The following is a 27,466-nucleotide window of genomic DNA, read 5'->3' as shown; positions in this document are numbered from 1 at the left end:
GCGCGAAACCCTGAAACAAAAAATACATAAATGCAATAACAATACGGGCGCGAATTTAAAAAAAAAACAAAACCACAAGCAACAACATCTTTAAGGACGAAAAGAAGAGAGGAGAATTGGCGATAAAAGGGGCATGTACATACATACATATGTTATCCCCAAATCAAAGTGAGCGTATCAATTTCACTTTAAATTTAATATATGCACGTAAATATGTATGTATGTTTTAAGTTAGGGTTTTCCTATTTAAAACCTAATGAAACATCAGTACCCAAACTGTAATAATTCAGGGCTGTAATTCAAATTGCCGCATTATTACAAACAGTTTAAACAAGTACATAAGATTGATATTCCAGCAATACCCCTTTTGTTTAACCCTGCATTACTAACCTCAAATCATGTCGCATGGTTACTAACCATGGGTCTTATCGACCCTCATTTGTATTATCTTTTAAAATCGTTTAAACTTATAAATTGCTAAAACGTATACGTCTTTTAGTATATTGTAGTATTTTATTGTTAAATTTATAAAATGATGTGTTAAAAAATTAATTTATATATTTAAATTGAAATTAAGTTTGTATTCATTGCAACATAGCTAAAAAAGTGAAAAAAAAGTTATCCAGCTAGATTCCGCATAAAATGATAAGTTTTAAAGATATTGACTTCAAATAAAGTGCAATTGAAACCTGAAATATAAAAGTAAAATGTTAAAAAGAAAAATTGGAATGACTAATGTAAAAATTTTTCAATTATGTAATCTAATCGACCCAGGGTATTTTTTAAAACAATTTTTTATGCATAATATTTTACATGATTCTTATTCTTATTGTTTATAAACGTTTAAATATGTACAAATTTAGATTACACATATATCTTGCGTTAAAAAATATTCTTTATTTTTTGTTAATTTAAAAAGTTTGCGTGTCTGGGTCGATTCGACCCTAAGGTTAGTAATGGAGGGTTAACAAGAACAATAAGCAATCAACTCAAATGCGATAGAGAAAAACAAATAAAAATAATACATATATGTATATGTGCATATTAAAATACCATATATTTCACTTACTTACCTAACAAGTGTAATTGCTATACATATTTATATATTAAATTACATATATGTATAAGAGGAAAACGGATAGTACACCTTTTTTCTATTTCGTTTTCGCGCCCTCTCTCTATTACGAAAGAATATAAACATACGGCATACAAACTGCCTATGCTTCAACAAATGACGTGGGAAAGTTAACAATACAACAAATTGGTAAAATATATACATACATACATAATTTATTCAAATCCAACAAAAACAAACCCAGCTTAACATAAACAAATTTTTGAACATATATATGCATACATATTCGCATATAGTATACCTAGTGGAAACATATTTATCCTCATACATATGTATATTATTAATACATTTACATACCACAAAAACGTATTCGCAGAAGCTTTAACATACAAATTACGTACTTATAACAGAAATATTAGAACACATAATTATTTACATACGTACATACATATATATAATAGTGCATACGGAAAAAATTTTACCTAATCCGTTTTAGCACTCTCTTTTCGTCGTGCAAATATATTGCCAAACAATAACAACCAAAATTAACACATAAAGATTAGTACACACAAATATTCAAAGTCCACATTGGCAATTATCCGGCAATACCTCTTGTTCTTTGGCAAACAAAAACAAGCAGGGTTGTGGACAAAAAGCAAATTGATCTCTCTAACGAGCTCTCAATTGCTTACGAACAAATCATAACAAACAATTCGTGCATACTTATGTACAAAACATATTGATCTCTTCATACGCACATACAAACATGCATATAAGTCCAAGTATTAGGGTGTACCTAAATAAAAAATCATTCGGACATCAAATATTCTGATAAATAAAAAACGCCGTTTTTTTAAAGTAATTAATTCAAATATATTTTCAAACTAAAATATAAATAAAAAATATTATTTCGCAAACATGGTTAATAACGACACCAATCAAAATACACCTGCAGGAGCTCAAATCAGGTTGCTAAATTCATTTCACAAAGTGACAGTTTAATAAGATACTGCACTAGATTTGCCTCCTCACCGATTCACGAAAACTCGGAATCGTTACTAGAAATAAAAAATCAAAATCTAAAAAATTTTTGGACTCGCCTCCAAGCGGCTTATGACGCCATTGTAGATTCTGACGATTCAGATCTACCACAAAATTTTAAATTATCTGCTTACGATATTTACGAAAACTGCTTGGACCAATATGAAGAAACGAAAGCGGAGATCTTCGATCAATTAAAACTCATTAAAGCAATTGCACCTACTCCCCACAGTGGAGTAGAGCTGCCACAAATAGAAAGTCAAAAGGCAAGTTCCGGCACCCACCTCGAGTTGCAGCCATGTGACACAGAAACATTCTATGGAGGTTATGAAGAATGGCCGTCCTTCCGGGACATGTTTACAGCCGTTTACATCAACCATCCAGAACTATCAAAAGCTCAAAAATTGTATCACCTCCGATACAAGACAAAAGGTCAAGCAGGCGTCATAGTAAAACAGTTCGCTCTTAATGACGATAATTTCAATTTGGCTTGGGAAGCTCTAAAAGCTAGATATGAAAACGAAAGAATATTGGTCGATAAGCAAGTAACGACACTATTAAACATGCCTAAAATCGAGAAAGAAACAAGTGAAGAATTTGTAACACTACAATCCACTGTTTCTAATTGTTTGTCGATTCTGTCGACACAAAATATTCCCACAGACAGCTGGGACCCAATTCTGGTAAACATTTGCACCGCCGCATTACCAGAAAAGTAATCGCTCTCATCACTAAAAAAGTGCCCAACGTGACAACAAATGAAAGATTTTCTCACCACCCAATATGAAATTGTGGAAAGGTTAGAAGAAAAAATAATCAAAACTAAGAAAATTAAACACAACCAAACTAGAAGCTTAAATAGACCTCAAGCTAGAAGCAAAACAAATCAAACATAATTTTTAACAAAATACAATCGTTCACATGCGAACAAAGAATACATACGTCATGCGAACTATGCACTAGAGGGCACAAGCTAAAATCTTGCGAAAAGTTTAAAAAACTTAATATAAACGAAAGGAACAACTTTGTCAGATCAAAAAGACTTTCAAAGACAAACTGCTTGTCCCATACACATAATCTTAAAAATTGCAAAAGCAAATTTAACTGCTTATATTGTCATAAAAGACATCATACAATGCTTCATTACAGCAGATATCCAATCTCACCCCAAAGAAGCGCTTTTATAAAACAAACCAAGAGTTTAATTGCAAAAGCAAATCCGGAAACTGAAAATACTAAAAATTGCCAACAGACACCATGCTGCTCAAAGGCACAAAAATCTCAAACGCTGCACAGTGAAACACAAAGTGGACTAGTTACAAAACTAGTTACCACCACACCAACTCAAGTTGAGAAAAAATCAAAAAAATGCCTTAATTCACAATTAAGGAAAGTTCAAGAGATAGGGAAACTTCCCCGAATATTAAATAAAACTCCACAAGATCAGTATTGTAAGCGCTACTCGAAAGCCACAACTACTCGATCAAATAATGGCCGGTACGTCGTACGACTACCCCCAAAGCCACAAATTTTCAATACTCCACAAATTGGAACTAAAAACAAAGTCAGAGTTACCTCTGACAGTCCAAATTATTAAAAGCACGTACAACTTTTCGCCCCGCAGGATGGCTTTAGCCAATAATGAAAAACAAGAAAATTCTGAACAAATTCTAGAGCGGTGGCGGGCTACTAAACGCCAAATTAGAACTAAAACATAAACATAACAAAAGTGTCTCCAAAAGTCGAAAAATCTACGACTTTTTATACAATGATGCCCTATTGAGGCACAAATTTTCAAAAAAAAAAATCAAAATAAAATTAAGGATCACAATACTCCCAATGCGATACATTAACGCACCTACGCTTACAAAGCTAAAGTCGCTTTTATCGCATCCAACCAAGCGCTCCTCATATGGGTGAGTTATGGAAATCACCTATACAAAGTTTCAAATTAAGTATACAAAATTATCTACTCCACGAATCGAAGCCGTTCGCAATTACCGGCCACTCTCTCGCAAGATCCATTTATTGTCACAGCCCTAACTCCAGGGCTAAGGAGTACCCATTCTGGCCATATCTGAGCCAGGCGTGGAGTTACTATCCTTCATAAGCCGAGAATAAATAAAGTCCAAACATTGCCGATAATACAGAAAAAGCATATAATAAACTACCGGTATGCCAAACCGATAAATAATAAATTGTAAATAACAGCTAATAAAATTAATAAAAGCAAAGAACTTTGTTGGTATAATAATGCAAAAAGTCGTCAAAGTACGCAAAATCAATTATTACCTCAAGCACCACTATTTACACCAAATACAATTGGCTATTAAAACCAAAATCGCTTCTTACAGCTAATATTCTGCGGCCTCGGTTACTCCACCAACAGTAAGCCGAATTACATGCATCAGATTATATATATAAAACTAGGCACAATATTCGCCTAGGGGGCGCAAGATGTTTAAATGAGTTAAGCATCCACCCCCTCTACTCCGTAAAACTGGCGCATCCTAATGCTACATCGCCATTCACCACAGCTGATGACACTACAGCATAACTCACCACACCAGCAAACCCACTTAACAAAAAGGATGGGCAAAGGGAAAGCAGGCACAATTCGGTACCAATATTCGCCACGTGAACACTTTGACACACATTCGACCATCAACTTTCGCATACACACTCCGCCGCGTCGACACCTCCGTTTATAATAAAAAATTCAACCACGATCCGTGTACACTCAATCGCCAGCAGTGACAAATCGTTCCCGGAATTGGAGTATCGCAGCATCTTCCCTTCCATATCATATTTAATGAGTTTACACTATAATAAAATCAATACATTTCAATTTAAATAAAATTGTTGAAAAAAACCAAATGTATACAAAATAAACTGGATGTTTTTATTTAATTTAATGCAGTGGTGAGTGCTCCCCAATACATCTAGTATACATTTTAATTACTGTGAATGGTACGGTGTAACTTTTTGAGAAGCAAGCCAGCAATTACAATTGCTGGAATATGATGATCACTGGAATCAAACGAAAGACGATGCGATGGCTACTTCGAATGCCACCGAAGTTCGCGCACATTTCGCGATGACCAGTCTTCAAATCCGCGTTATGGGATACGACCAAAAATTATATAGCCGAAGACATTTTACATTGTATACGCTAAGAATTGGAAATGGGTCAATACTGGTTGATACTTTCCGTGGTCTGATATCAATCCCATATGCCGTTTATCAATTCACGAAAGGTGTACTCATCACGAATGTTTATACGAACATTGGCTAAATTATCGTAAGTACGATTCCTTGAGTGTACGGGCAATCTTAACTGCCACAAATACCGATGTTGTTGACTTAAACTGGAAAATTCAAAGTCAAATTCCAGGAGACTTGCGGTTTTACAAATCGATCGATCGTCTTGACAATGAAGACGACAACGTGAATTACCAGTGGAATTTCTAAATTCTCTAACGATTTGCCATTTCAGTTCAAAAGTATTCAGTTTCCAGTGAAAATTTAATTTAAAATGACGATCAACAGGATAGTCGCATAGTGGGTGCATACATTTGGAAATGCTATGTTTTTCACACGGCCAGATATACGTGGCGTGCTCAAGAGTTGGAAAACCATCTTCTCTGTACATTTACGCACCGGAACAGAAACCAAAAAATTTTGTTTATCAGGCTGCGTTACATTGAAGAAAAATGTAGACAAATAGCAAATAAATGATTATCAATACAATATGAATTTTTGTCTTTTCATTTCAAAACACATAATTTCATGCAGGACAACGGCTGCGGGGTCAGCTAGTATATATATATTAAGGTGGGCCAAAAATTAGTTTATATTTTATTTTTCGTAGTTACCATGAAAATCTCATTCAACATGACTGAAAACAAGTCCTGGTAAAATCTGAGCTCTTTATATTAATATTAAGAGGTGCCTCATCGACATTTTCGATTTCCCATATAAATTACATGGAAAAAAAATCATTTTTTTTGTGGTGGTTATTGTGCGGAGATTTTAATGTGCACGCGATGGCGGCCAGTAGGGATGATAAACTCGATTCCGATACTACTTGAGAATCGAGTTTTCTCGTTAAATAATCGATTTTTCAAAATCGATCTTCAGTAGTCGAAGTCGATTAAGAATCGGTTCTTGACATTCGAAAAATCGATTATTTTACGAGAAAACTCGATTCTCGAGTAGTATCGGAATCGAGTTTACCATCCCTACTGACCGCCATCGCGTGCACATTAAAACCTCCGCACAATAACCACCACAAAAAAAAATGATTTTTTTTCCATGTAATTTATATGGGAAATCGAAAATGTCGATGAGGCACCTCTTAATATTAATATAAAGAGCTCAGATTTTACCAGGACTTGTTTTTAGTCATGTTGAATGAGATTTTCATGGTAAATACGAAAAATAAAATATAAACTAATTTTTGGCCCACCTTAATATATATAAATGATCAGGATGACGACAAAATTTGAAATCCGTAGTACAAATATTATAAGAGCTGCTACCGACGATGCGAAAATGGATGAACTCGGAGGATACCCCGCTCACTCCCAATATAACGGTACTGTTAAAAACTACTAAAAACGCGATAAATCAATAGCTAAATATGCCAGAGACATAAAATTTTCCACTAAGATGGTAGAGAGCTTTATAGGATCTGGTGTAAAAATTGGATGATGGCTACGACACGACCAACCGAATTCGACTGAATTTAGTACGTGGCATTTTTTTAATATTTCCATATCACGTTGCGAAAATTGTAAATTCCACTTGATTCATTCAGTTTCTTTAATTCCTTTAGTGTGAGTCACCTTATGATCAAAATATCTTTAACTCCAATATAGACTGTTCAAGCCTCTAGGTACCGAGTATTTAGACCCTGGTACCTATTGTTGACTTTTGATCGAAAATGTCGACTTATATCGGCCAAACTTTAAAAATTTCTGCGACAGAGTTTGATTATCTCAATTAGGCGATTAAACATGATGATTTGAAATTTTGAAATTGTTTCAATAAAAATAAAAAAAGTTTATGAGAATAATAATTTTGTCGCGGGAATTTTTAGATTTTTAAACGAAAATTTATTGGTGAAATTTTAGTTTGAATGAAAAAACGAAAATTCCTGTGTTAAATGTGTGGGAACCTAAAAAAAAAAATAGCGACCCCGTAGAGTTGCTTGGCTTGAGGGAGGATTTTTTTTTTTGTCAATCACTAACCTTTGAGGGAGTTAGAGTTGAAAAAAAATTCAAAAATTTTTTTTGAAGCCCCCTAATATACAATACATACATAAAAAGTCTTTTGTATACTACTGATTTTCTCTATATTTTAGATGTCAATGAGGTGTGTTACTGATAAAGTCTGTAAAGCGCACTATTCCAAACAAATGGACAGTACATCTAATGCTTTGCATAAATCTTCACCTAGCGCTACTTTAGACATTCCTGCTGTATTAGATCAACAATTAGCGGCTTTGACTCATCACAAACGACAGTTAGAAAAGAAGGCTATTTGTTTGTCACAACAGAATCCACGCGAAAAACTTATATCAGATGCTATAAATTTTGCAAAATCTTCCTTATATACGCTGGAAACTGAAGATTGTATATCTAACATAATTTATTCGAAACCTCATATATTTTCATCGCACGTTGATTCAACAGCAATTGATGCAAACGTATCTGAATCACCGAGTGATACTGAAAGTGTTCTAAATGATTTAAGACAAAGAAACCCTAGCAAGTATATTAATCAAAAAAAAAAAGGTATGTATGAATAAGTTGAAATATTTATCTCTTTTAGTAATATGAAAAGAATGTGCTAAATTTCGGAACAAACGATTTTATTTACTATATACTCTAAAAAATTTTAAGAATTTGACTTTTATGCTGGCATAGCGAATTAACACAACCAGTTGGCTCAAAATGATTAACGGTTATTACCAAGAAAGTTTCGGTTACTGAAACTCACATACATTGAATGAATTAGCGCGGAAACTAACAAACACACCATGCAAATCATAAGGTAAGGTAGAAACTTTAACAGAAATCTCTGGTAACGCTGTTGGCTATAGGAGTGTGCGTTGATTTGCTTTAACCGTTTTATAAGGGTATCACCTGGACTGATTTGAATTAAAGTTAAAGCTACTAGTCTTAAGAACAATCTCGCCAAGTATACGCGAAGTAGAGCTTCAGTTTTTGAGATATCGGTTTGAAATTTTTCACATGCTATTTTCTCCCCGTTTGTCGCAACCGCAGATATCAGAAAACTATAGCATATAGCTGTCATAGTACAAACCGACCGGACAAAACAAAGTTCTTATATAGAACAAGTTTTTAATTGGTAAGAAAAGGGAAGACATCTTTTCTAACGAAGCTTTAGGGTTTTTTTCACGAAACACTCACTCGTATAATAAAAATATAAAAGATTATAAAAATGAGCAAATAGCCGCACTGTATTTCCAAACGTTTTAAAAAATTATTATAATTGATTGTTGATGTTATAAAAACGTACACAATTAGACAAAAGTTTTCGTCATTACGTTAACTTACTTTTGAAGGTACGCCACCATCACAAAAAAACCGTAAGAACGAATTTTGGATTTTTATACAGGATGATCAATTTCGAGGTTTCCTAGATTTTTACAAAAAAATCGAAAGAACGAATTTTGGGTTTTTATACAGGGTGATCCATTTCGAGGTTTCCTAGTTTGTTAAAGAAAAAACACAGAAACTTCAAACTTAATGGCGAATGTTTATTAACATTCGAAAGAATTGGAATTTATTTTTATACTCTTGCAACCAGTTGCTACAGAGTATTATAGTTTTGTTCTCCTAACGGTTGTACGTATCACCTAAAACTACGCGAGATAGATATAGGGTTATACAAATATATAAATGATCAGGATGGCGAGAAAAGTTGAAATGGATGAAATCGGAGGATAACCTCGATCACTTCCGATATAACGGTTCTATTAAAAACTACTAAAAGTGCGATAAATCAAAGACTAAATACGCCAGAGACATTAAATTTTACCACCGAGATGGTATGAGATAGCTTTATGGGAACTGCTTTCAAAATTGGACGATGGGTATGGCATCATCATTCAATTTTTGGGGAAATCTCATATTTCGGGTCACGACCAACCGATTTCGACATTGGAAAATCGGGCAACAACCACGCCTACTTCCCTTAAAGCCGAATTTTAAGTTCCACTTGATTCATTCAGTTTTCATTACAAAAATCAAGAAACAATAAATATAACGGCATAAAACATTGCACGAATAATGTCCTTAGTGTGTGCCACCTTATGCCCAAAAATATTTTAAATCCCACAAAAACTATTGTTGTTGTTGTTTAAACGGAGTTATCTGATCCCCGTTAGGGTGGTGAAGATTATCCAAGTTGTCGTTGACGTCATCTAACGGAAGGAAACGTGCTGTTTCGACTGGGTCGGACCAAAGGGAAAAGGGTATCAGATAAGTAGGGTTGGCGGGGCTTGCAAAGAGGTGGCCAGTGTCATTCGGAGACTCACTGCACGTAGGACATATGTTGGATATGTCAGGGTCTATTCTGGACAAGTAGGAATTTAACCTGCTACAATATCCAGAACGAAGCTGCGCAAAGGTCACTCGCGTTTCTCGCGGCAACTCGAGCTCTTTGCCTGCAATTGGAGGTGATTTGACTCCAAGAACGCCATTCGCTGGAAGGGAGTCAGTGAAGGTGCTGATGAAGTTGCATGTGAATGGCGGTCAGTACCTACTTGAAACAAACAATTCTCACGACAGCCGAAGGGCTGTTTTTTTGGCGATCTAACCCCGTTTGGATCGGTGAGTATTAATTTAACAAAAACTGTTCAAGCCCCTTTTGTATCGAATATATGGACCTCGGTATCTATAATTGACTTTTGATCCAAAATGTCGGTCAATTTGTGAGATACAATGAAATTAAGGGATTATCTTTCTTTTATAATGGTATGTCTGTATGTAAAAAATTGGTTCAATCGGACCAATACTTCCGTAGCCCCTATATGCTTAATATAAAGATTTTCGAACTACCGTGTGACTTTGTACCGCATATAGCGGTCAATATGTGCGGTATCCATATTAAAATAAGAGAGCTTGTTTTACTTATAAAAGTGTATCTTTTTGGCAAAATTAGATAGAATTGGGCAAAAACTTAACATAGCCCCCATATAACTTTGTACCGCATATAGCGGTTAATATGTGAGGTATCCATATTAAAATAAGAGAGCTTGTTTTACTTATAAAAGTGTATCTTTTTGGAAAAATTAGATAGAATTGGGCAAAAACTTAACATAGCCCCCATATAACTGATACTAAGATTTTTTTTTTCATTTTACTGAGTATGATTGCTTACCACATACTAATTTATTGAGAAAAATAGTAGTTTCGATAAAACTTCTCAAACATTCGCACCGATTCCGTATACGTTTGTTATAAATACAAAATTTGAGACAAATTCTTTGTTCGATTTTTTTATCCTTTGTAAAAATGGCACCGCAATGAGGTGTACCGATTTAAGTAGCTGCTGTAAGCAAACTGGTTGACAGATCGCGCTCATATTTGGAAGGGTAATTAAAGACAGTCCTACTAATAAATACAAATTTTTAAAATATCATTTACCCGAGGAATTTAATTACTATTTCCGGGTGATTTTTTGTCACATTGTTTTGCATATATACATAGGTATACATTTCTATAGTAATGCAATAAATGTAGCCAACGCCAATACAGTGAGTTTGATAGCCGAGCAGTAAAAATTTTGGAACAAATAAAGGGTGATTTTTTAAGAGCTTGATAACTTTAAAAAAAAAAAAAACGCATAAAATTTGTAAAATCTCATCGGTTCTTTATTTGAAACGTTAGATTGGTTCATGACATTTACTTTTTGAAGATAATTTCATTTAAATGTTGACCGCGGCTGCGTCTTAGGTGGTCCATTCGGAAAGTCCAATTTTGGGCAACTTTTTCGAGCATTTCGGCCGGAATAGCCCGAATTTCTTCGGAAATGTTGTCTTCCAAAGCTGGAATAGTTGCTGGCTTATTTCTGTAGACTTTAGACTTGACGTAGCCCCACAAAAAATAGTCTAAAGGCGTTAAATCGCATGATCTTGGTGGCCAACTTACGGGTCCATTTCTTGAGATGAATTGTTGTCCGAAGTTTTCCCTCAAAATGGCCATAGAATCGCGAGCTGTGTGGCATGTAGCGCCATCTTGTTGAAACCACATGTCAACCAAGTTCAGTTCTTCCATTTTTGGCAACAAAAAGTTTGTTAGCATCGAACGATAGCGATCGCCATTCACCGTAACGTTGCGTCCAACAGCATCTTTGAAAAAATACGGTCCAATGATTCCACCAGCGTACAAACCACACCAAACAGTGCATTTTTCGGGATGCATGGGCAGTTCTTGAACGGCTTCTGGTTGCTCTTCACCCCAAATGCGGCAATTTTGCTTATTTACGTAGCCATTCAACCAGAAATGAGCCTCATCGCTGAACAAAATTTGTCGATAAAAAAGCGGATTTTCTGCCAACTTTTCTAGGGCCCATTCACTGAAAATTCGACGTTGTGGCAGATCGTTCGGCTTCAGTTCTTGCACGAGCTGTATTTTATACGGTTTTACACCAAGATCTTTGCGTAAAATCTTCCATGTGGTCGAATAACACAAACCCAATTGCTGCGAACGGCGACGAATCGACATTTCACGGTCTTCAGCCACACTCTCAGAAACAGACGCAATATTCTCTTCTGTACGCACTGTACGCATTCGTGTGGTTGGTTTAATGTCCAATAAAGTAAACTGAGTGCGAAACTTGGTCACAATCGCATTAATTGTTTGCTCACTTGGTCGATTATGTAGACCATAAATCGGACGTAAAGCGCGAAACACATTTCGAACCGAACACTGATTTTGGTAATAAAATTCAATGATTTGCAAGCGTTGCTCGTTAGTAAGTCTATTCATGATGAAATGTCAAAGCATACTGAGCATCTTTCTCTTTGACACCATGTCTGAAATCCCACGTGATCTGTCAAATACTAATGCATGAAAATCCTAACCTCAAAAAAATCACCCGTTAGCTGTGGCACCTTTAGGTATGAATCGATTGGATGTACAAAATATGATTAATTATCTGCCTAAATTTGCAAACAAAAGTACTAACCACTTTCACGATTGTTAAATAAAAATGCTCACATGAGCTTTTGGGCTTTCCAAAGGGAATTTTGTTTGTTTGAATTTGGACACGGCTTGTTTATATACATTTCGGTGTTCAAAGCTTCCTCACCATTTAAGCGTTTTTTTTAATTTACGTAGAGCCGATGTTAATTGAAGCTGAGTGGAAGGGGAACGATTTATCTATCATTCACATTTTGTCCCCATTTTTTCATTTACAAGCTATTCTATTTCTCTATTAGTGATTTTTCTGAAACGTATATTTTATATTTTAGCCAATTCGTTTTATAAGAAGTTAGACTCACTTTTGGATCAACGAATATAGGTTGTTCACATATCTTCATTAGTACAGGAGAGTGATCAGAAGATAGATCAGTACATGTACATATCAGCGGTTACGTGCGATTTATCTATATTTTTGATTACAGCAAAATCAACTAAATCTGGTATTTTCTTACGAGCACTTGACCAAAGTGTCCGCTTACCAGCAGATATTATTTCAAGGTTATTGTGCCTATTTATAACAGTTTGATACAGTTGTCGTCCTAAGTGTGTTTTGTATTGTAATCTCCATCTATGGCCTAGTGTACCAAAAACGTCTTTAAATTGGATGTCTGTAATTTTAAACTGTTTAAGTCCCCGCAGCGATTTTTTATAGTTATTGTTGTAGCTTGTAATTGCGTTGTGGCATAAGATTCTAATGCGTGGTGATTTAACTATTTTCTAATCAACACTGCTGTTCCTCCATGTGCCTTTCCATCTGGGTGGTTTGTAACAAAGAGTCTAAATCCCGATATAAAGAAATTGTTTTTGTTCGTATGATGAGTTTCTGACAATAGCATTACATCAATATTATTTTCATCCAGAAATCTAATAAATTCCAATTTATATTGGTTAACAACTTAAACAAATGTTCAACACACTAATTTTTTACTTAAAAAAGTTTGCAACATTTGGTTTCGTGATTTGATTACCTCTTGAATCATATTTTGCATTGAAGCCATAATTTTTTTGGTATTGACCGCTGATTTAACTGGACTTAATTTCCTTTTTACGTTAACATAGCTATTAATACCAGTCTGAAAAGATGGTCCTTTTTTGTTTGGTACATTCTCACCTTGCATTTTGTTTTCCTTCGCTGTCCGGGTGCTTGCTGGTACCTGCATACTGGTTGCTGGTCAGTTTTGTTTTTGCCAAGAGTAGCTGTTGTTGGCTCGACAAAGCTAAAGTAGGTATTTAAAGAATGCCTATGGCCTTGCTGTTGAGGCTGAGCAGCACTCATTTTTGTTTTTTTTTTTTGTTTCGTGCACAATTTGTTTATGTTTAATAATAACAATTTGTGTGCACTGTTTGCTAATTGTTTGTTTTCTATTTAATCAGTTTTTTAATTTTTGCTTCTTTGCTTTTTCTAAACTTAGAATTCACTGAGCGAATTAAAAACACGTCCGTACACCTTGAACACTATGTAGGATCCGAAGCGGAATTGACCGTTTGACATATCTTCTCAGAAAAAAGTTAAATGGTGTGATCTCACACAATCTTAGTGGCCAATCGACCAGTCCAAAATGTGAAATTATTTACTTTGCTAAATAAATTCATTGACTGATGCGATATGTTGGAAGGGTCGCCGTCTTGTTGAGACCAAATGTCGCTGAGATCACGTGGTACAGTTCCAGTCATCAAATAGTCGGTTATCATGTCACCATAATGGTTGCCATTGACGGTTACGTTCTCACCGGCATCATTTTTAAAGAAATATGGACCGATGATTCCACTTGCCCACAAGCCACACAAAGTCATTGTTTTTTCTAAATGAATCTCTTCAGGTTGCTCTTCATCTTAAGCGCGGCTATTTTTCTTGTTAACATACCCATTAAGCCAGAAATGGGTATCATCGCTGAACAAATTTGGCTCGAAAACGTGAGAAGGTCGAGCAGCTTCAGTTCTTGCACAAACTGTATTTTGTATTCTTTCAATTTAAGATCTCGAAGTAAAATGCGCCAAACCTTTTCATACGTCAGTCCGAGTTGTTACGAATGGCGCCGAATCGACTATCTACGGTCTTCGTGTACAGTCTCACCTATGCTTGCTATATTTTCTTCGCTGCATACTGGGCGTAGTCTATTCGGTCAAATATTATCCAATAATGAATGCTTGGCCTCAGAATGGGTGATCGTGTTGGGAATATTGCGATTTTTTATCTATATATAATGAAGTATTATTTTGGAAAATAATTGACACTGTTGTTTCAGCTAAAATTAAGAGTTTTTTATTTAATTGTACACCATTTACATTATTTACATTTTTATTTACCTAAAATTAAGAGAAACGACATTTAATGCCAATTATTCGTCTATTTCATTTACAGTGCTTCTATCGTCTGCTCCTTTGTATACGCATTTTTATACCTGTTCGATTATATCTTAAGTCTAGTTTTATCCTGTACCTAGTGACATCTACTGTCGCATTTTTATACCTGTTCGACTATATCTTAAGTCTAGTTTTATACTGTACCTAGTGACATCTACTGTTAGTAGATGTACAATGAATGGAAAGAATATCCTTTTCATTACATCTCCCCCCCTGACTGAGTTTTTTTTTTTTTTTTTTTTGACCTACAAAAGAAAAAAAATGTACAACAATTACCTAATCTCATCTTTAGGAGCTGGTAGTAGTTTTGATACATGGAATAAATTTGATTCCGCTTTTTTATATCCTGTACTTATTTTAAAGATTTAAAGATACATTTTGATATTTTTTCAAGTATTTCAAAAGGACCGCTTCTGATTTCGCTTAATTTCTTTCTATTCAGTTTGTTGCCATTTTCTACAAATACTTTTTCTCCGATCTTAAATTCATACCCGACTCTTGATTTATCAAACAATTTCTTATTATAATTGTGGGACCTTTGACTATTTGTAAACACGATTTCTCTATCATGTTTTAGGCCTTTATGTTCTTTATCCAGCTCTTTTGGCAGAATTTTTACATCGTCACCCTCTAACAAATATTTTGGACTGAATTTTGTCACGGAATGCACCGTTTCGTTGTAACGCTTTATGCATTCGTGAGCTATTGTTGTCCACGCAGTTTTTGATTCCCCTTCATTATATTTACATCTTATCCTATTAATCAGCGTTTGATTTAGTCTCTCATTTAGGCCATTAGAAAAGGGAGTATCAACCGAAGTGAATATTATTTTTATGCCTTTTTTCTGTAGAAACTCTTTAAACTCTGTAGAGTTTATTCCAGGGTATTGATCAGCTAGTATTATTTCAATTTTGTACGATTTTATTACATTTTCTACGAGTTTTGTGAAGTCTCTTGCCGATTGAGTCTGTGATGTTAAGTTATAGGCATATCGCGAAAATGAAATGGTCTGTTAGAAGATGCAAATATCTCTTCGTTGATCTAGAACCGCCGAAACCACCAATTGTATCTATGGATACTATTTCAAAAGAATTTTCTGGTGGTCCTAAATGAGACATTAATCCAAACTTTTCCTGGCCTCTAGTCTTATTTTTTATGCATATAGTACATTTCTTACAACTCTCTTTTATGTGTGTTGTCATATTTTTAAACGTGACGTACGGGCTTATTTTGCTTTTTATTTGTTCTCTACCTATGTGACAGTAATGGTTATGAATTTTCTTTATTAATGCAACACCCATGTTTTCCGATAGCAGAATTTTGTTTGTCTTTTTTACGCATTTATAATATATTTTATCTGTTAGTACCAATTTTCCTTTTTTTGTTTGTAAATCTGGGTTTTTTTTCTGGTCTTCCAAGATTTCGTTTAAGCTAACGAGATTCACGATTTTTAGGATTTTGTCTTCTTCCTCGGTTGGTTCGAGAACTGGATTCCGACTCAAACAATCGGCTTCAGTATTATATTTTCCCGGATTATATTTGATATCAAAATTGTACTGTGATAAAAAGAGTGTCATGTTTCCGAGTTCTTCATCTGTTCGTGATTTTACATTTACTTGCAATAGAGGTTTGTGGTCAGTAAAAATAGTGAATCTCTTTCCCATTAGTCGGTATTGCCAGTATTGTATAGCCTCCTTTATAGCTAAACATTCTAAGTAAATAGCTTTCTTTTGGGTTTGACTTTTTGTCAGTTTTTTCGAAAAGTATGCAATAGGTTTTTCGTCCCTATTTTCTTGTGGTTGTTTTAGAATCGCTCCGAGTCCTTGTATGCTTGCGTCAGTGTATATGTGTATTTGTTTATCTGGATCGAAGATCCCCAACACTGGTTTTGAGCATAGAAGGTTTTTTATATCATTAAATGAGTTTTGACATCTTTCTGTCCATATACATTTTTGATCTTTTCGTAATAAATTATGCAAAGGTTCCAGAATCTTTGTGCTATCTTTGATATATTTGTGATAAAAATTTATTTTTCCAAGGAATTGACGAATATTTTTCCTAGTTTTTGGTGTCGGAAAGGCCTTTATAGCTACTAAATTATCATTTATTGGATATACATATATTATTATTTTCTATTATGTGGCCCAAGTATTTTACCGAACTTTCCGCAAACGTGCATTTTGAAAATTTAAGTCTAAATCCTTCCTTCAATACAGCCTCCAGCAATTGCCCGATGTGATTCACATGTTCATCGAAACTTTTAGAAAAAACAAGAATATCATCAATATAATTTACTGTGAAATCCGTTAGTTTATTTTTCCTAATAATGTTACTTAATATCCGTTGAAAAATTGCTGGTGCTGTTTTCAGGCCAAACGGTAAGCAGGTCCATTGAAAGTGACCCTCTTGAGTTACGAAAGCTGTCTTTTGCCTATCTGTAATCTTTAGGGGAATTGACCAAAAAGCAGAATTTATATCTAATTTTGTAAAATATTTACAATTTCGCGCTTTTTCCATTATGTCCTCGATTAGAGGAAAAGGTTGAGATTCAGGTATTACGATTTTGTTCAATTCCCTAAAGTCTATACACAGTCTAGATTTCGTCCCTTCGTCCCGTTTGTATGCCAATGTGACTGGGGCAGAAAAGGGGCTATATGATTCCTCGATCAGGTCTCTTTCTAACAGCTTCGCTATCTGCTCCTCTATTTCTTTTTTATCATCTATAGTACACCTATATGGACGTTTACTGGGGTATTTTTCAACGACTAGATCTATGTGAGCTTCATAGTTCCTCACTGTCCCTATATCGTATTTATCTTTGGCAAATACACTTTTGTATCGTTCAACTAATTTATTGATTTCGTTTTTTCGTTCACATAATAAGTGGTTAATTTGAATTTGGAAATTTTCTTTTACTGTATGTTCATTGAAGTTTATAACAAATCTCATATCATTATTCTTTTTTATCGTTTCTTTTGAAATATTTTCTTGGTTATCAATTTTTTTTGTGTTCAAACAACTCTGTTTGATGTTTAAATTCTCGTCATGAGTCAATTTGAATTCTTTTATTGAATCTAAACCAAGTAGGAGATCGTATTTGAAATTCATATCATCAACAACAAATATTTTAATTTTTTTTTTCCATTTCGAAAATTTTAAGTTTTACCTCTATCCAACCTTCGGCTTTCTTTACACCACTGATTGTTTGTAAATTATTAGTATTATTTCCCTGATTATTGACTACGTTCTTTTTTTTTAAGAATTTTGAATTGATTAATGACACGTTTGATCCGGAATCATAGATTCCGTCCAATTCAAGGAAATCATTAAGTAATACTTTTATTTTAATCAGTGGTGTCAAGATTAGTTTTTTGGACTATCGTGTTCTAGTTCTACCTCTAATTCCGCGTTATTGACATGTTTGATTTTTCCATTTTTTTGTTCTCCATTTTCTCTATTCTTGAACCAGCAGTGCGATTCCGAGTGGCGCCGTCCGGGCTTATTATTTTTTTCACATATTGTGCATGCATTTTTCTCAGGTTTGGTCTTCTGGGTGTCGGATTTTCGTTCTTTTTTTTTCTCCGCTAGGTGTTCCAGATTTCCTAACGCGCCGAATAAGTTTTCAGTTTTTTTCAATGATTCACGATCTAGCTTATCAGTAATAAAATTTGGCAGAGCTGTTGTAATCAGGTCGTTCTGCATTCCCGTGTCCGTGGTTTTACGAATTTCTAATAATAGTCGCTCTTTTTTTACCGCGAAGTCTACCAGAGACCCCGAATGGTATTTATACCCCAATGCATATCTGACAGGTGCCCAACCCTTACTTGCGTAGGTTTCGATAAAATTGTTTTTCCAATCTGCCCAATTTGAATTTATGGTCAATTTGAGCATCATGGACGAGTACCAGTCAAGACACGACCGGTCTAGAAATAATTTAAACATCTCAATCATCTGATTTTCTTTTACCTCCAATCTTCTGCATTCAGTTTCGAATTCTCGTATCCACTGCTCTGCATTTGGGTTTCTGTTCGAAAATTAATCTATAACGAATTTCTCAGCTTTTTTACTTAAATTCTCTGTGGTGTTCTTCTTTTTTTCAACAAGTAGTTGTTTTAAAAGGTCTTTTAGTAACCCTTCTTCTGGCTCAACCTTGTCTTGGATTTGTTCAAGGAATATGTCCCCAAAAAGCATATTTCCTGCCTTATCCATATAGCATTGGTTTAGCTCTGGGGTCAATAAAATCCAAACGCTCCGTTTTTCATGTCGTTTCGTCAACGTTTCCTTTACTCTTGCGAACTCACTCGTTCCTTTTAATGTGGTATGGAGTGAGATAGGTTGTTGATCTTCTGGGATCTCAAATTTTTCTTCCAATGTATTTTCTATTTGGGTTACAGCCATGAAATTACTCTTACCTCCTTGTGCGGCTTTGATAACGAAAGTAAATTTCAACTTTTCCATTATGATTATATTCTCCTTTATTTTTGGTTATGTTATGACGAAAATGTCGTTTTATAATGAAGTATTATTTTGGAAAATAATTGACACTGTTGTTTCAGCTAAAATTAAGAGTTTTTTATTTAATTGTACACTATTTACATTATTTACATTTTTATTTACCTAAAATTAAGAGAAACGACATTTAATGCCAATTATTCGTCTATTTTATTTACAGTGCTTCTATCGTCTGCTCCTTTGTATACGCATTTTTATACCTGTTCGATTATATCTTAAGTCTAGTTTTATACTGTACCTAGTGACATCTACTGTTAGTAGATGTACAATGAATGGAAAGAATATCCTTTTCATTATATAAAAGAAAGCCGTGTTAGTTACACTAGGAAGGTCATCTTTTTATGTTAAAGTTCAATACAATTCATAAATATAAAAATTACATGAAAATTATATTACGATGAAGTATATGCGCACAATTTAAAACTGATCCTTCCTCAAAAATAATACAATTGTTAATTATTGGGATTAGTAGAAAAGAACTGTACGCAGCGAAATGGGTTAAAACTGGCTCAGTAATTAATCGATGAATATTGTACTACATACATCCCAAAATACTAATGTCATAACCTTGCCAGCCGACTGTTTTGACCTTCGACGCTTGATAACCGGTTCATAATATGCAGTCCACTAGGCTGACTGTCGATTGAACTCAAATGTAAAACGATGGAGCTATGCTTTTATTGTCACACTGCGACGCAAAAATTCGGTTTACAACAATTAAGAGTACTTAAACACTCCGCAGAATCGACAATTTGTTGTTTTAATTACATTATGACCTTGCGTGGCACCACTTTGCACAAAGCTTTCGCCTCTTTAGGGCGTCATTGTGCTCGGTGCTCATTTCGCCTCTTTCAAACATAGGAATTTTTTTTCAACGGTTGATGTCCCTGGTGCTCAGTCCAAATTCAACAATATTTTTCTCCCAAAAAGCAATGCTTTATTAACACACGAAATACTTTTCGATTAATTTTTTCGCAAACTAACACAAGTTGCTTCACCCCAAATTCTATATCTCATTAGCTAATTGTTATAGTCTAACTAATAACCAATACATATGCTGACGCTGTTGCTAGGTATATCAACGCTCACTCGAAAGCTATTGCCAAAAACAATCCAACAGCTGCTGCTAAACCAGATCGCCACAAAGGTAGCTGTTAATGCTACTCATACAGTTGCCTCTGATGATTCTGTTAATTCGAACTCTTCTACTTCAATTAATGCTAATGAGAATTTGTAATTAAAAGTGAGCACTAGGAACAAAAAATCCCCAGCTGCTCCAACTGTTGTTGGCGTTAAGCCAATCGTGATCCCGATGTCGTCATACTCAAGAAATGGATTTACTTGTCTGCCTTTAAGAACTCTGCCACTGAGGAAGATATTATATCTTTCGTAGTTAAATATGATAATGTTGATAGACAACATATTTTATGTTATACATTAATTATGTATGTCTTCTGGCATTAGGTTGTGCCCCTTTAGGCTTTTTCCAAATAGATGGGAAAACAACGCTGCGAACTATTATTCACAACTTTGCTGTTGGGAGTGATATTAGGGCTCTATATTAAGCAGTCAGACACTTTTTCCAAAAATTCTTTTAAAATATTTAGGTGTTTGTCCATTATTTTTTCTATAAAGTTCAGCGACTCCTGTCGCTGCAACACTACAAAATCACTCTACCACCATCGAGCTTAACAATAGTATGAATGTTTTTAAACTCTTGCATCCAGTTGCTACAAAGTATTATAGTTTTGTTCACCTAACGGTCGTACGTATCACATAAAACTAAGCGAGATAGATATAATGTTGACTGTCTGTCGGTCCGTCCATCCGAGCAAGCTGTAACTTTAGTACAAATAGAGATATCTTGCTGAAACATGATATGCAGGTTCCCCAGTACAAAAAAAAACGACTTCGTAGGTGGGCGTTATCGGACCACTGCCACTCCCACAAAACGACATTAACCGAAAACCTACTAACTGCCATAACTAAGCACTAACTTATGATATAAAGCTGTAATTTTGCATGGTGGATGACAGTAACCAGGGGCACGTGTGGGTAAAAATCTAAGAAAGTGGGCGTGGCACCGCCCTCTAACAAGTTTAATGTACATATTTTCTAAACCAATAAAGCTAAAATATTCAACTTCACCCAGCACGAATATTACTAGAACTACTACCGATGATGTGAAATCGGATGAAAACCCCGCTCACTCTCACTCCATATAACGGTACTGTTCAAAACTACTAAAAGCGCGATAAATCAATAACAAAATACGTGAGAAACGTAAAAATATGCCGCCGATGGGCGTGGCACCGCCCACTTTTTGGTGAAACTCCATATCTCGGAACCCGACTGACCGATTTCGAATTTGGAAAATTTAGAATGTGGCATTCTTTTCATATTCCTATGTCACTCTGTGAAAATTATTGAAATCGGAAAATAACTACGTCTACTTCTCATATAGCATAATTTTAAATTCCACTTGATTCGTTCAGTTTCCAGTACACAAATCAAGAAGGAATTAATATAATGGGATTAAACTTTGTACAAAAAAATGCTCAAATCCAACCAACTGTTCAAGACCCTCTTTGCCGAAAATGTGTACCTCAGTATCTATAGTTGACTTTTGATCGAAAATATCAGTCAATGTGTGTGTGATATGAAATATGTAGAAATGCAGACAGGCTCCCTTTCCTGCATTAGTAATTCTGCGTATTCAAAATAGGTGGAATCGGGTTAATACTTCCCAGATCATCAATATACCTAATACAAAGATTTTTGAACTTCCTGGTGACTAAGTGCTGGAAATAGCGGAGAAATGGCTGGGAGAATAAGATGCGTTTTTTCGCTGCCGGACACGATTTCTCATGTTTGGATCATCCGAAACACACAAACCCAATTTACGTGGATGGTTATCGTTCCTACTAGAATCATGAAACAATGTTGATAAATAAAAAAAATAATTAACGTTTTTTTTTATTTTCCCCATGTTCTTTTACATAAAGTTTGTCATAACATTGTCACAAAATTATAAACAATTATGAATCTAGTAGGGATAGCCAGCATTTTTTGAACATTAAAAAAAATTAAGCAAATAGGTTGAGTAGTTCGACCGGAATCATGTCCGCCAATTTAAAAAAGTGTGTTTTGAGAAAAAAGAAAGTTTGAGGTGTGCACTCCGAACGTCGAGCGGTATTATTATCTTTGGGCCTTTTTCGAAACCTTTCAATGGTAGAGTAGTGGTTCTAAATTAATTCTAAGGGTATAAAGGAAACAGAAAATGAAAAAAAAAAATTACCCCTTAAAGCGTGCTATAAGTTATAGTTGATGGCTGCTTCCTAATTGGCGATGTGTCAATGACATATTTGACACATTCATTTAATAAAGAAATTATATACTTATTGTTTATTTAATACAAATGTAAGTGCTGGAACTACCTCCACCTCTAAAGTGAATATATGTTCCGTAAGTTATTCATTTGTGTTGACATTTCCTCCTCAATTACTGCATTATTTTCAAAAGTTATCAAATATACTCCTCTATTGTATGATTATTCACAATATGTGTTCCGGAAACTATTACAGCACCGTCTTTTACAATATTTATTACTTTATTTGCTTCATTCTAATAATTTAACATGTTCTGATAAACAAGTATTATTTCTTTTTATCATACAAAATGCATTATTTAACCCGTTTTTACAAAATTAGACTGAATAAAACTTATTTTCGCATTTTATTATTTCACTTTCGATTAGTAATTTTCTCTTGTGTATTCAATTATGTATGTCTGACATTGTTGGGGTACTCACAACGTGTCATAAAGCATCGGAAAATCATAATATAATATTATAAATTTTTATACTAGTTCAAAAAATTTGTTTTTGGATAGCATACTAAAATAAGTTTACGCAAATACAACTCTGAACGCTATGTTTTCGGATCGTTATATTATAACTTATAACTTTATGAGACTAATTGAAACCCCTAAGTATGTATTGTTGATATATACGAGTAAAAGTTTCAACGAAATATGTAAAAATGTCTTCAATGTGTATTTATGTATTATTCTATTTCTAATTTGTATTTTTATTTTATTTCTTAAGTCTCTTGTAACTATTTTCTATATCTGTTCTCTTTCTGCTTCACCAACCACATTTGTTGCTCTCGGTTTATAAATTATTTTTGGTGAAAATTCTTCAATGAAAACTCTTCATCTTTTCATTTTTACGTTTGGACATTTTTTTTTCAAACATTGCGAATGCTAATGATGATCTGTATGGATTTCGAAATCCTGTACTGCATGAAGATAATGTCGTAAAGTTTGAATGCCCATACTATGGCGAATAAAATCTTTTCATTAGTTGCAAAATTTTGCTCGGTAGAATTTAAGGTTTTTGAAATGAATGTAATTGGTATTCCTTCTTGGGAGAAGACTGCACCTACAGCTACATTTGACGCATCAGTGATTAGATTTTTTTCAAAATCTGCTTTCTTTGACCTACATATATTGTGATATTTTTCCATTTTGTCCTTTCAAATGTTTGGTTAATGGTTTAGCAATTGTTACTCCGTTATTCCATTGAGCATAAAGATGATTTATTTAAACTAAGAGCGTTAATAGATCATGGCTCTCAAATATCCTTTATATCATAAAAGGTTCAAAATCGGCTAAAATTGCCAATAAAACATTCCAATTATTAAATTTCGGGAATGGGAGGAAGAATTATTCAAAATTCAAATAAAATATGCCCAATCACCATAGTTTCTCCAAATGCGGATGTAAGAATAAATGCACAAGCCACCGTTCTACAGCAACTTAGAAATTTGCTTCCAAGCTATGAAGTAAATAAAATACACTGGGAAAAATGCTTACACCTTAAATTAGCAGATCCTAACTGTCATAAACCATCACAAATCGACATATTATTAGGCAGTGACTTTATACCTCAAATAATTCTCGATGGTATAGAGAAAATCTCCAATAAATTGTTAGCCCAAAATACAATCTTTGGATGGATTATAAATGGCCAAGTCACTGAAAAAATAAATTCTTTTACAACACAAGTGAAAGATTTCACAAACGAATATTTAAATAATGAACTTAATGAACTTTTCAACCCCGCAGGATAGCTTTCGCCAATAATGATTCAAGCTAAAATTCTCATTCAAGGGATGAACAGGTAAAACCTGTACGTTTAATAAAATGGGTTCAATTTGCTAATAATACTGTGGAACATTTTTGGGATTATTGTCTGGGGGGTGAGAAATTCCAAGTCAGGGTGATGGTACTGTTGCGCAATAAGCCTTTTCAGGGGCATCACAGAAACCGTGTAATTCTGCGTTTATGTTAGGGGTGAAATTTACCCATCGAGGGAGAAATTCCAAGTCAGGGTGATGGTACTAGGTCAGTATAGTAAAACCCTCAAAGGACTTGGCGTTAGTATGTGTCAGTTTTTTTTATGACCTTTTAAATTTTTTCCTTATCTTGATGTTTTTTCGCGAACCACTTGTCCGATTTTGATGAAACAAATTTAGAAAAATTAAGAATTACAATTTCTATTCAAATCTTAGACTCATGTTGCAAGTGCAGATAACCCAATGGATCTTGGGACAAAAGGTTTCAAACCACTCTACCTCACCAGCACTACACTCTGGTGGAACCGTCCTACATGGCTAACAGAATCACAAGAATGCTGGCCAAAGTCGCCTGCTCATTCATACCTCCGGAAAGTCGGAAAATAGAAAATGTTCATATCACTCCAGAAGAGGATGATATTCTCCACAGATTTTCAGCATTTCCTCGAGCACGGAGGGTAGTTGCTTACATGCACAAATTCATTCATAAACTTAAACAAAAGGTGAAAAGAATATCAAACGATTCTAACGTACAACTAACATATTCCGACTTCAACTTGCCAAGGTCAGTCTAATATTATATACACAAACTCGCTATTTCAGAAAAGAGAAATCAAAGTTGCTTGAAAAGCGACCTCTCGAAGTGAAAGTGAAGAAGCGACTTGAGCGAAATCTACGACGAAGTGTCAATCAAATGGCTAAAGAACTAAAAATATTCGACCGCAGCATCCGACGCATATTGAAAAATGAGCTCAAGGTCAAGCCTTACAAGTTTTAAAGGGCTCAAGATCTCACACCGAAGCAGCAACAAGTAAGACTTCAGGGAGTGAAGCGGTTGCTTTGCTTGGCCGAAAGCGGTCAAACTCCGAACATTGTGTTTTATGACAAAACAATTTTTCCAGATGGGCGCTCTCCAATTGTTTTCATCGAGCCTGGCGTCAAAGTAAATGCGAAATATTATCGGGAAAGTGTTCTGGAGGCCGTGGGTAAACAAACATTTCGGTCGCAAACCATGTACGTTTCAAAAACACTCACAAAACGCGCACAAAGCCAAGAATGGCTGAAAAACAACGTTCCGAACATCATTACGACCACACAATGGCTCTCGAATTCACCAGATGCGAATCCAAGGGATTATTCTCTCTGAGCCATTTTGGAGAGCATGGTCCGGAGTAAAAAATACACCAATTTCGAGATGCTGAAGAAAACCATTGTCCGTGAGTGGGCCAAAATACCTGCAAGTCACATTCGGGCAGCTGGCGACTCGTTTTTGACCGTCTCAAGGCCACAATTAAGGCAAAGGTGGTCATATCGAGCAAAAGTGAATTGGTCTTGAATTTATGATTATTTTCACACATTTTGTACTTTAAAATAAATAAAAATAAATTTCCAATCCGAATTTATGGCTTTTTTAATTGGAGTGCCGGACCCTGTAATATTTTTAATTTCTTTACTATTGTTTTTTATATTTTTCGGCAAATTCTTCGAAATTATTTTCATCGGTAATATTGAAATTATTTATTTTTAACATATTAGTACCTTCTTTTTTTGGAATATATTTTTTTATTTTATTGTCGGTATTATCTTCGACTGGCGCCTTAGGATTTTCTTGTCCCAAGTAGTTTAAATTTTGTATTTTTATATTCTTACTAGTTGACCCCGCAGCCGTTGTCATGCGTGAAATTATGTGTTTTGAAATGAAAAGATAAACATTCATATTGTGTTGATAATCATTTATTTGCGATTTTTCTACTTTTTTTTTCAATGTAACGCAGCTTGATAGACAACATTTTTTGGTTTCTGTTCCGGTGCGTAAATGTACAGCGAAGATGGTTTTCCAACTCGTGAGCACGCCACGTATATCTGGCCGTGTGAAAAACATAGCGTTTCCAAATTTATGCCACCCACTACGCAACTATCCTGTTGATCGTCATCTCGAACGGAATACGTTTGAACTGAAATAGCAAATCATTAGAACTCAAAAGAAATCCGTAGAATCAAGCATTCCGCCCCCTATTTTTGATAGGTGCGTCACAATCAGATTGCGACAGATCCAACTTTGAGACGCAAAGAAATTCCACTAGATAATTCCCGGCGTCGTCTTCATTGTCAAGAGAATCGATCGATTTGTATGACCGCTAGTCTCCCGGAATTTGACTTTGAATCTTCCAGTTTAAGTCAACAACATCGGTATTTGTGGCAGCTAACATTGCACGTGCACTCAAGGAATCGCACTTACGATAATTTGGCCAATGTTCGTATAAACATTCGTGATGAGTCCATCTTTCGTGAATTGCTAAACGGCATATGGAATTGATATCAAACCACGGGAAGTATCAACCGGTATTGACCCATTTCCAATCCTTAGCGTATATGATGTAAAATGTGTTCGGCAATATAATATTTAGTCGTATCCCATAATTGACGCGGATTTGAAGGCTAATCATCGCGAAAAATGTGCAAACTTTAGTGGCATTCGAAGTAGCTATCACATTGTCCATCGCTTGATTTCAGCGACTATCATGTTCCAGAAATTGTAACTGCTGGCATGCTTCTCGAAAAGCCATTCATACCATTCACAGTACGCAATGACTCAAATCAAATTGAACCACGTACATTGATCAATAGCAACCGGATTCGTCCTAATGCATTAGTTGAGAACACACCTGGATGTCAATCTACTGGTTGGCCTTGCTTTCTGCGTAAATATTTCATTCCGAATAGATCAAGTTCTCGCAAACGGTTCACTGGCGAAAGTTGAGAAAAAACTCGTAAATGTTAATTTTGTTCCTGGCGGTGTTTCCCTGGCTGTACTGTATTCTCTGGGTTGAAATGGTCATTCAAATTAACTGTGAGACGCACAACAGTCAAAAAACGTT

General features: G+C 34.9%; 1 protein-coding gene across 12 annotated transcripts in view; it reads left to right on the top strand.

Annotated features, from left to right (window-relative positions):
• LOC115065952 (uncharacterized) overlaps positions 1-27,466 on the top strand; it is a 456,818-nt gene that overhangs the window by 173,764 nt on the left and 255,588 nt on the right. For all 12 annotated transcript variants that reach the window (XM_049459708.1, XM_049459696.1, XM_049459705.1 and 9 more), the window contains exon 3: positions 7,482-7,914. In XM_049459708.1, the coding sequence (XP_049315665.1) occupies positions 7,482-7,914 (433 nt within the window). The remainder of the gene's footprint in view (positions 1-7,481; positions 7,915-27,466) is intronic.

The sequence above is a fragment of the Bactrocera dorsalis genome, chromosome 6 (assembly GCF_023373825.1).
Source record: "Bactrocera dorsalis isolate Fly_Bdor chromosome 6, ASM2337382v1, whole genome shotgun sequence".
Taxonomy (NCBI): Eukaryota; Metazoa; Arthropoda; class Insecta; order Diptera; family Tephritidae; genus Bactrocera; species Bactrocera dorsalis.
The sequence above is the reverse complement of the archived record's forward strand: the minus strand, read 5'-3'. Positions and strand labels throughout refer to the sequence as shown.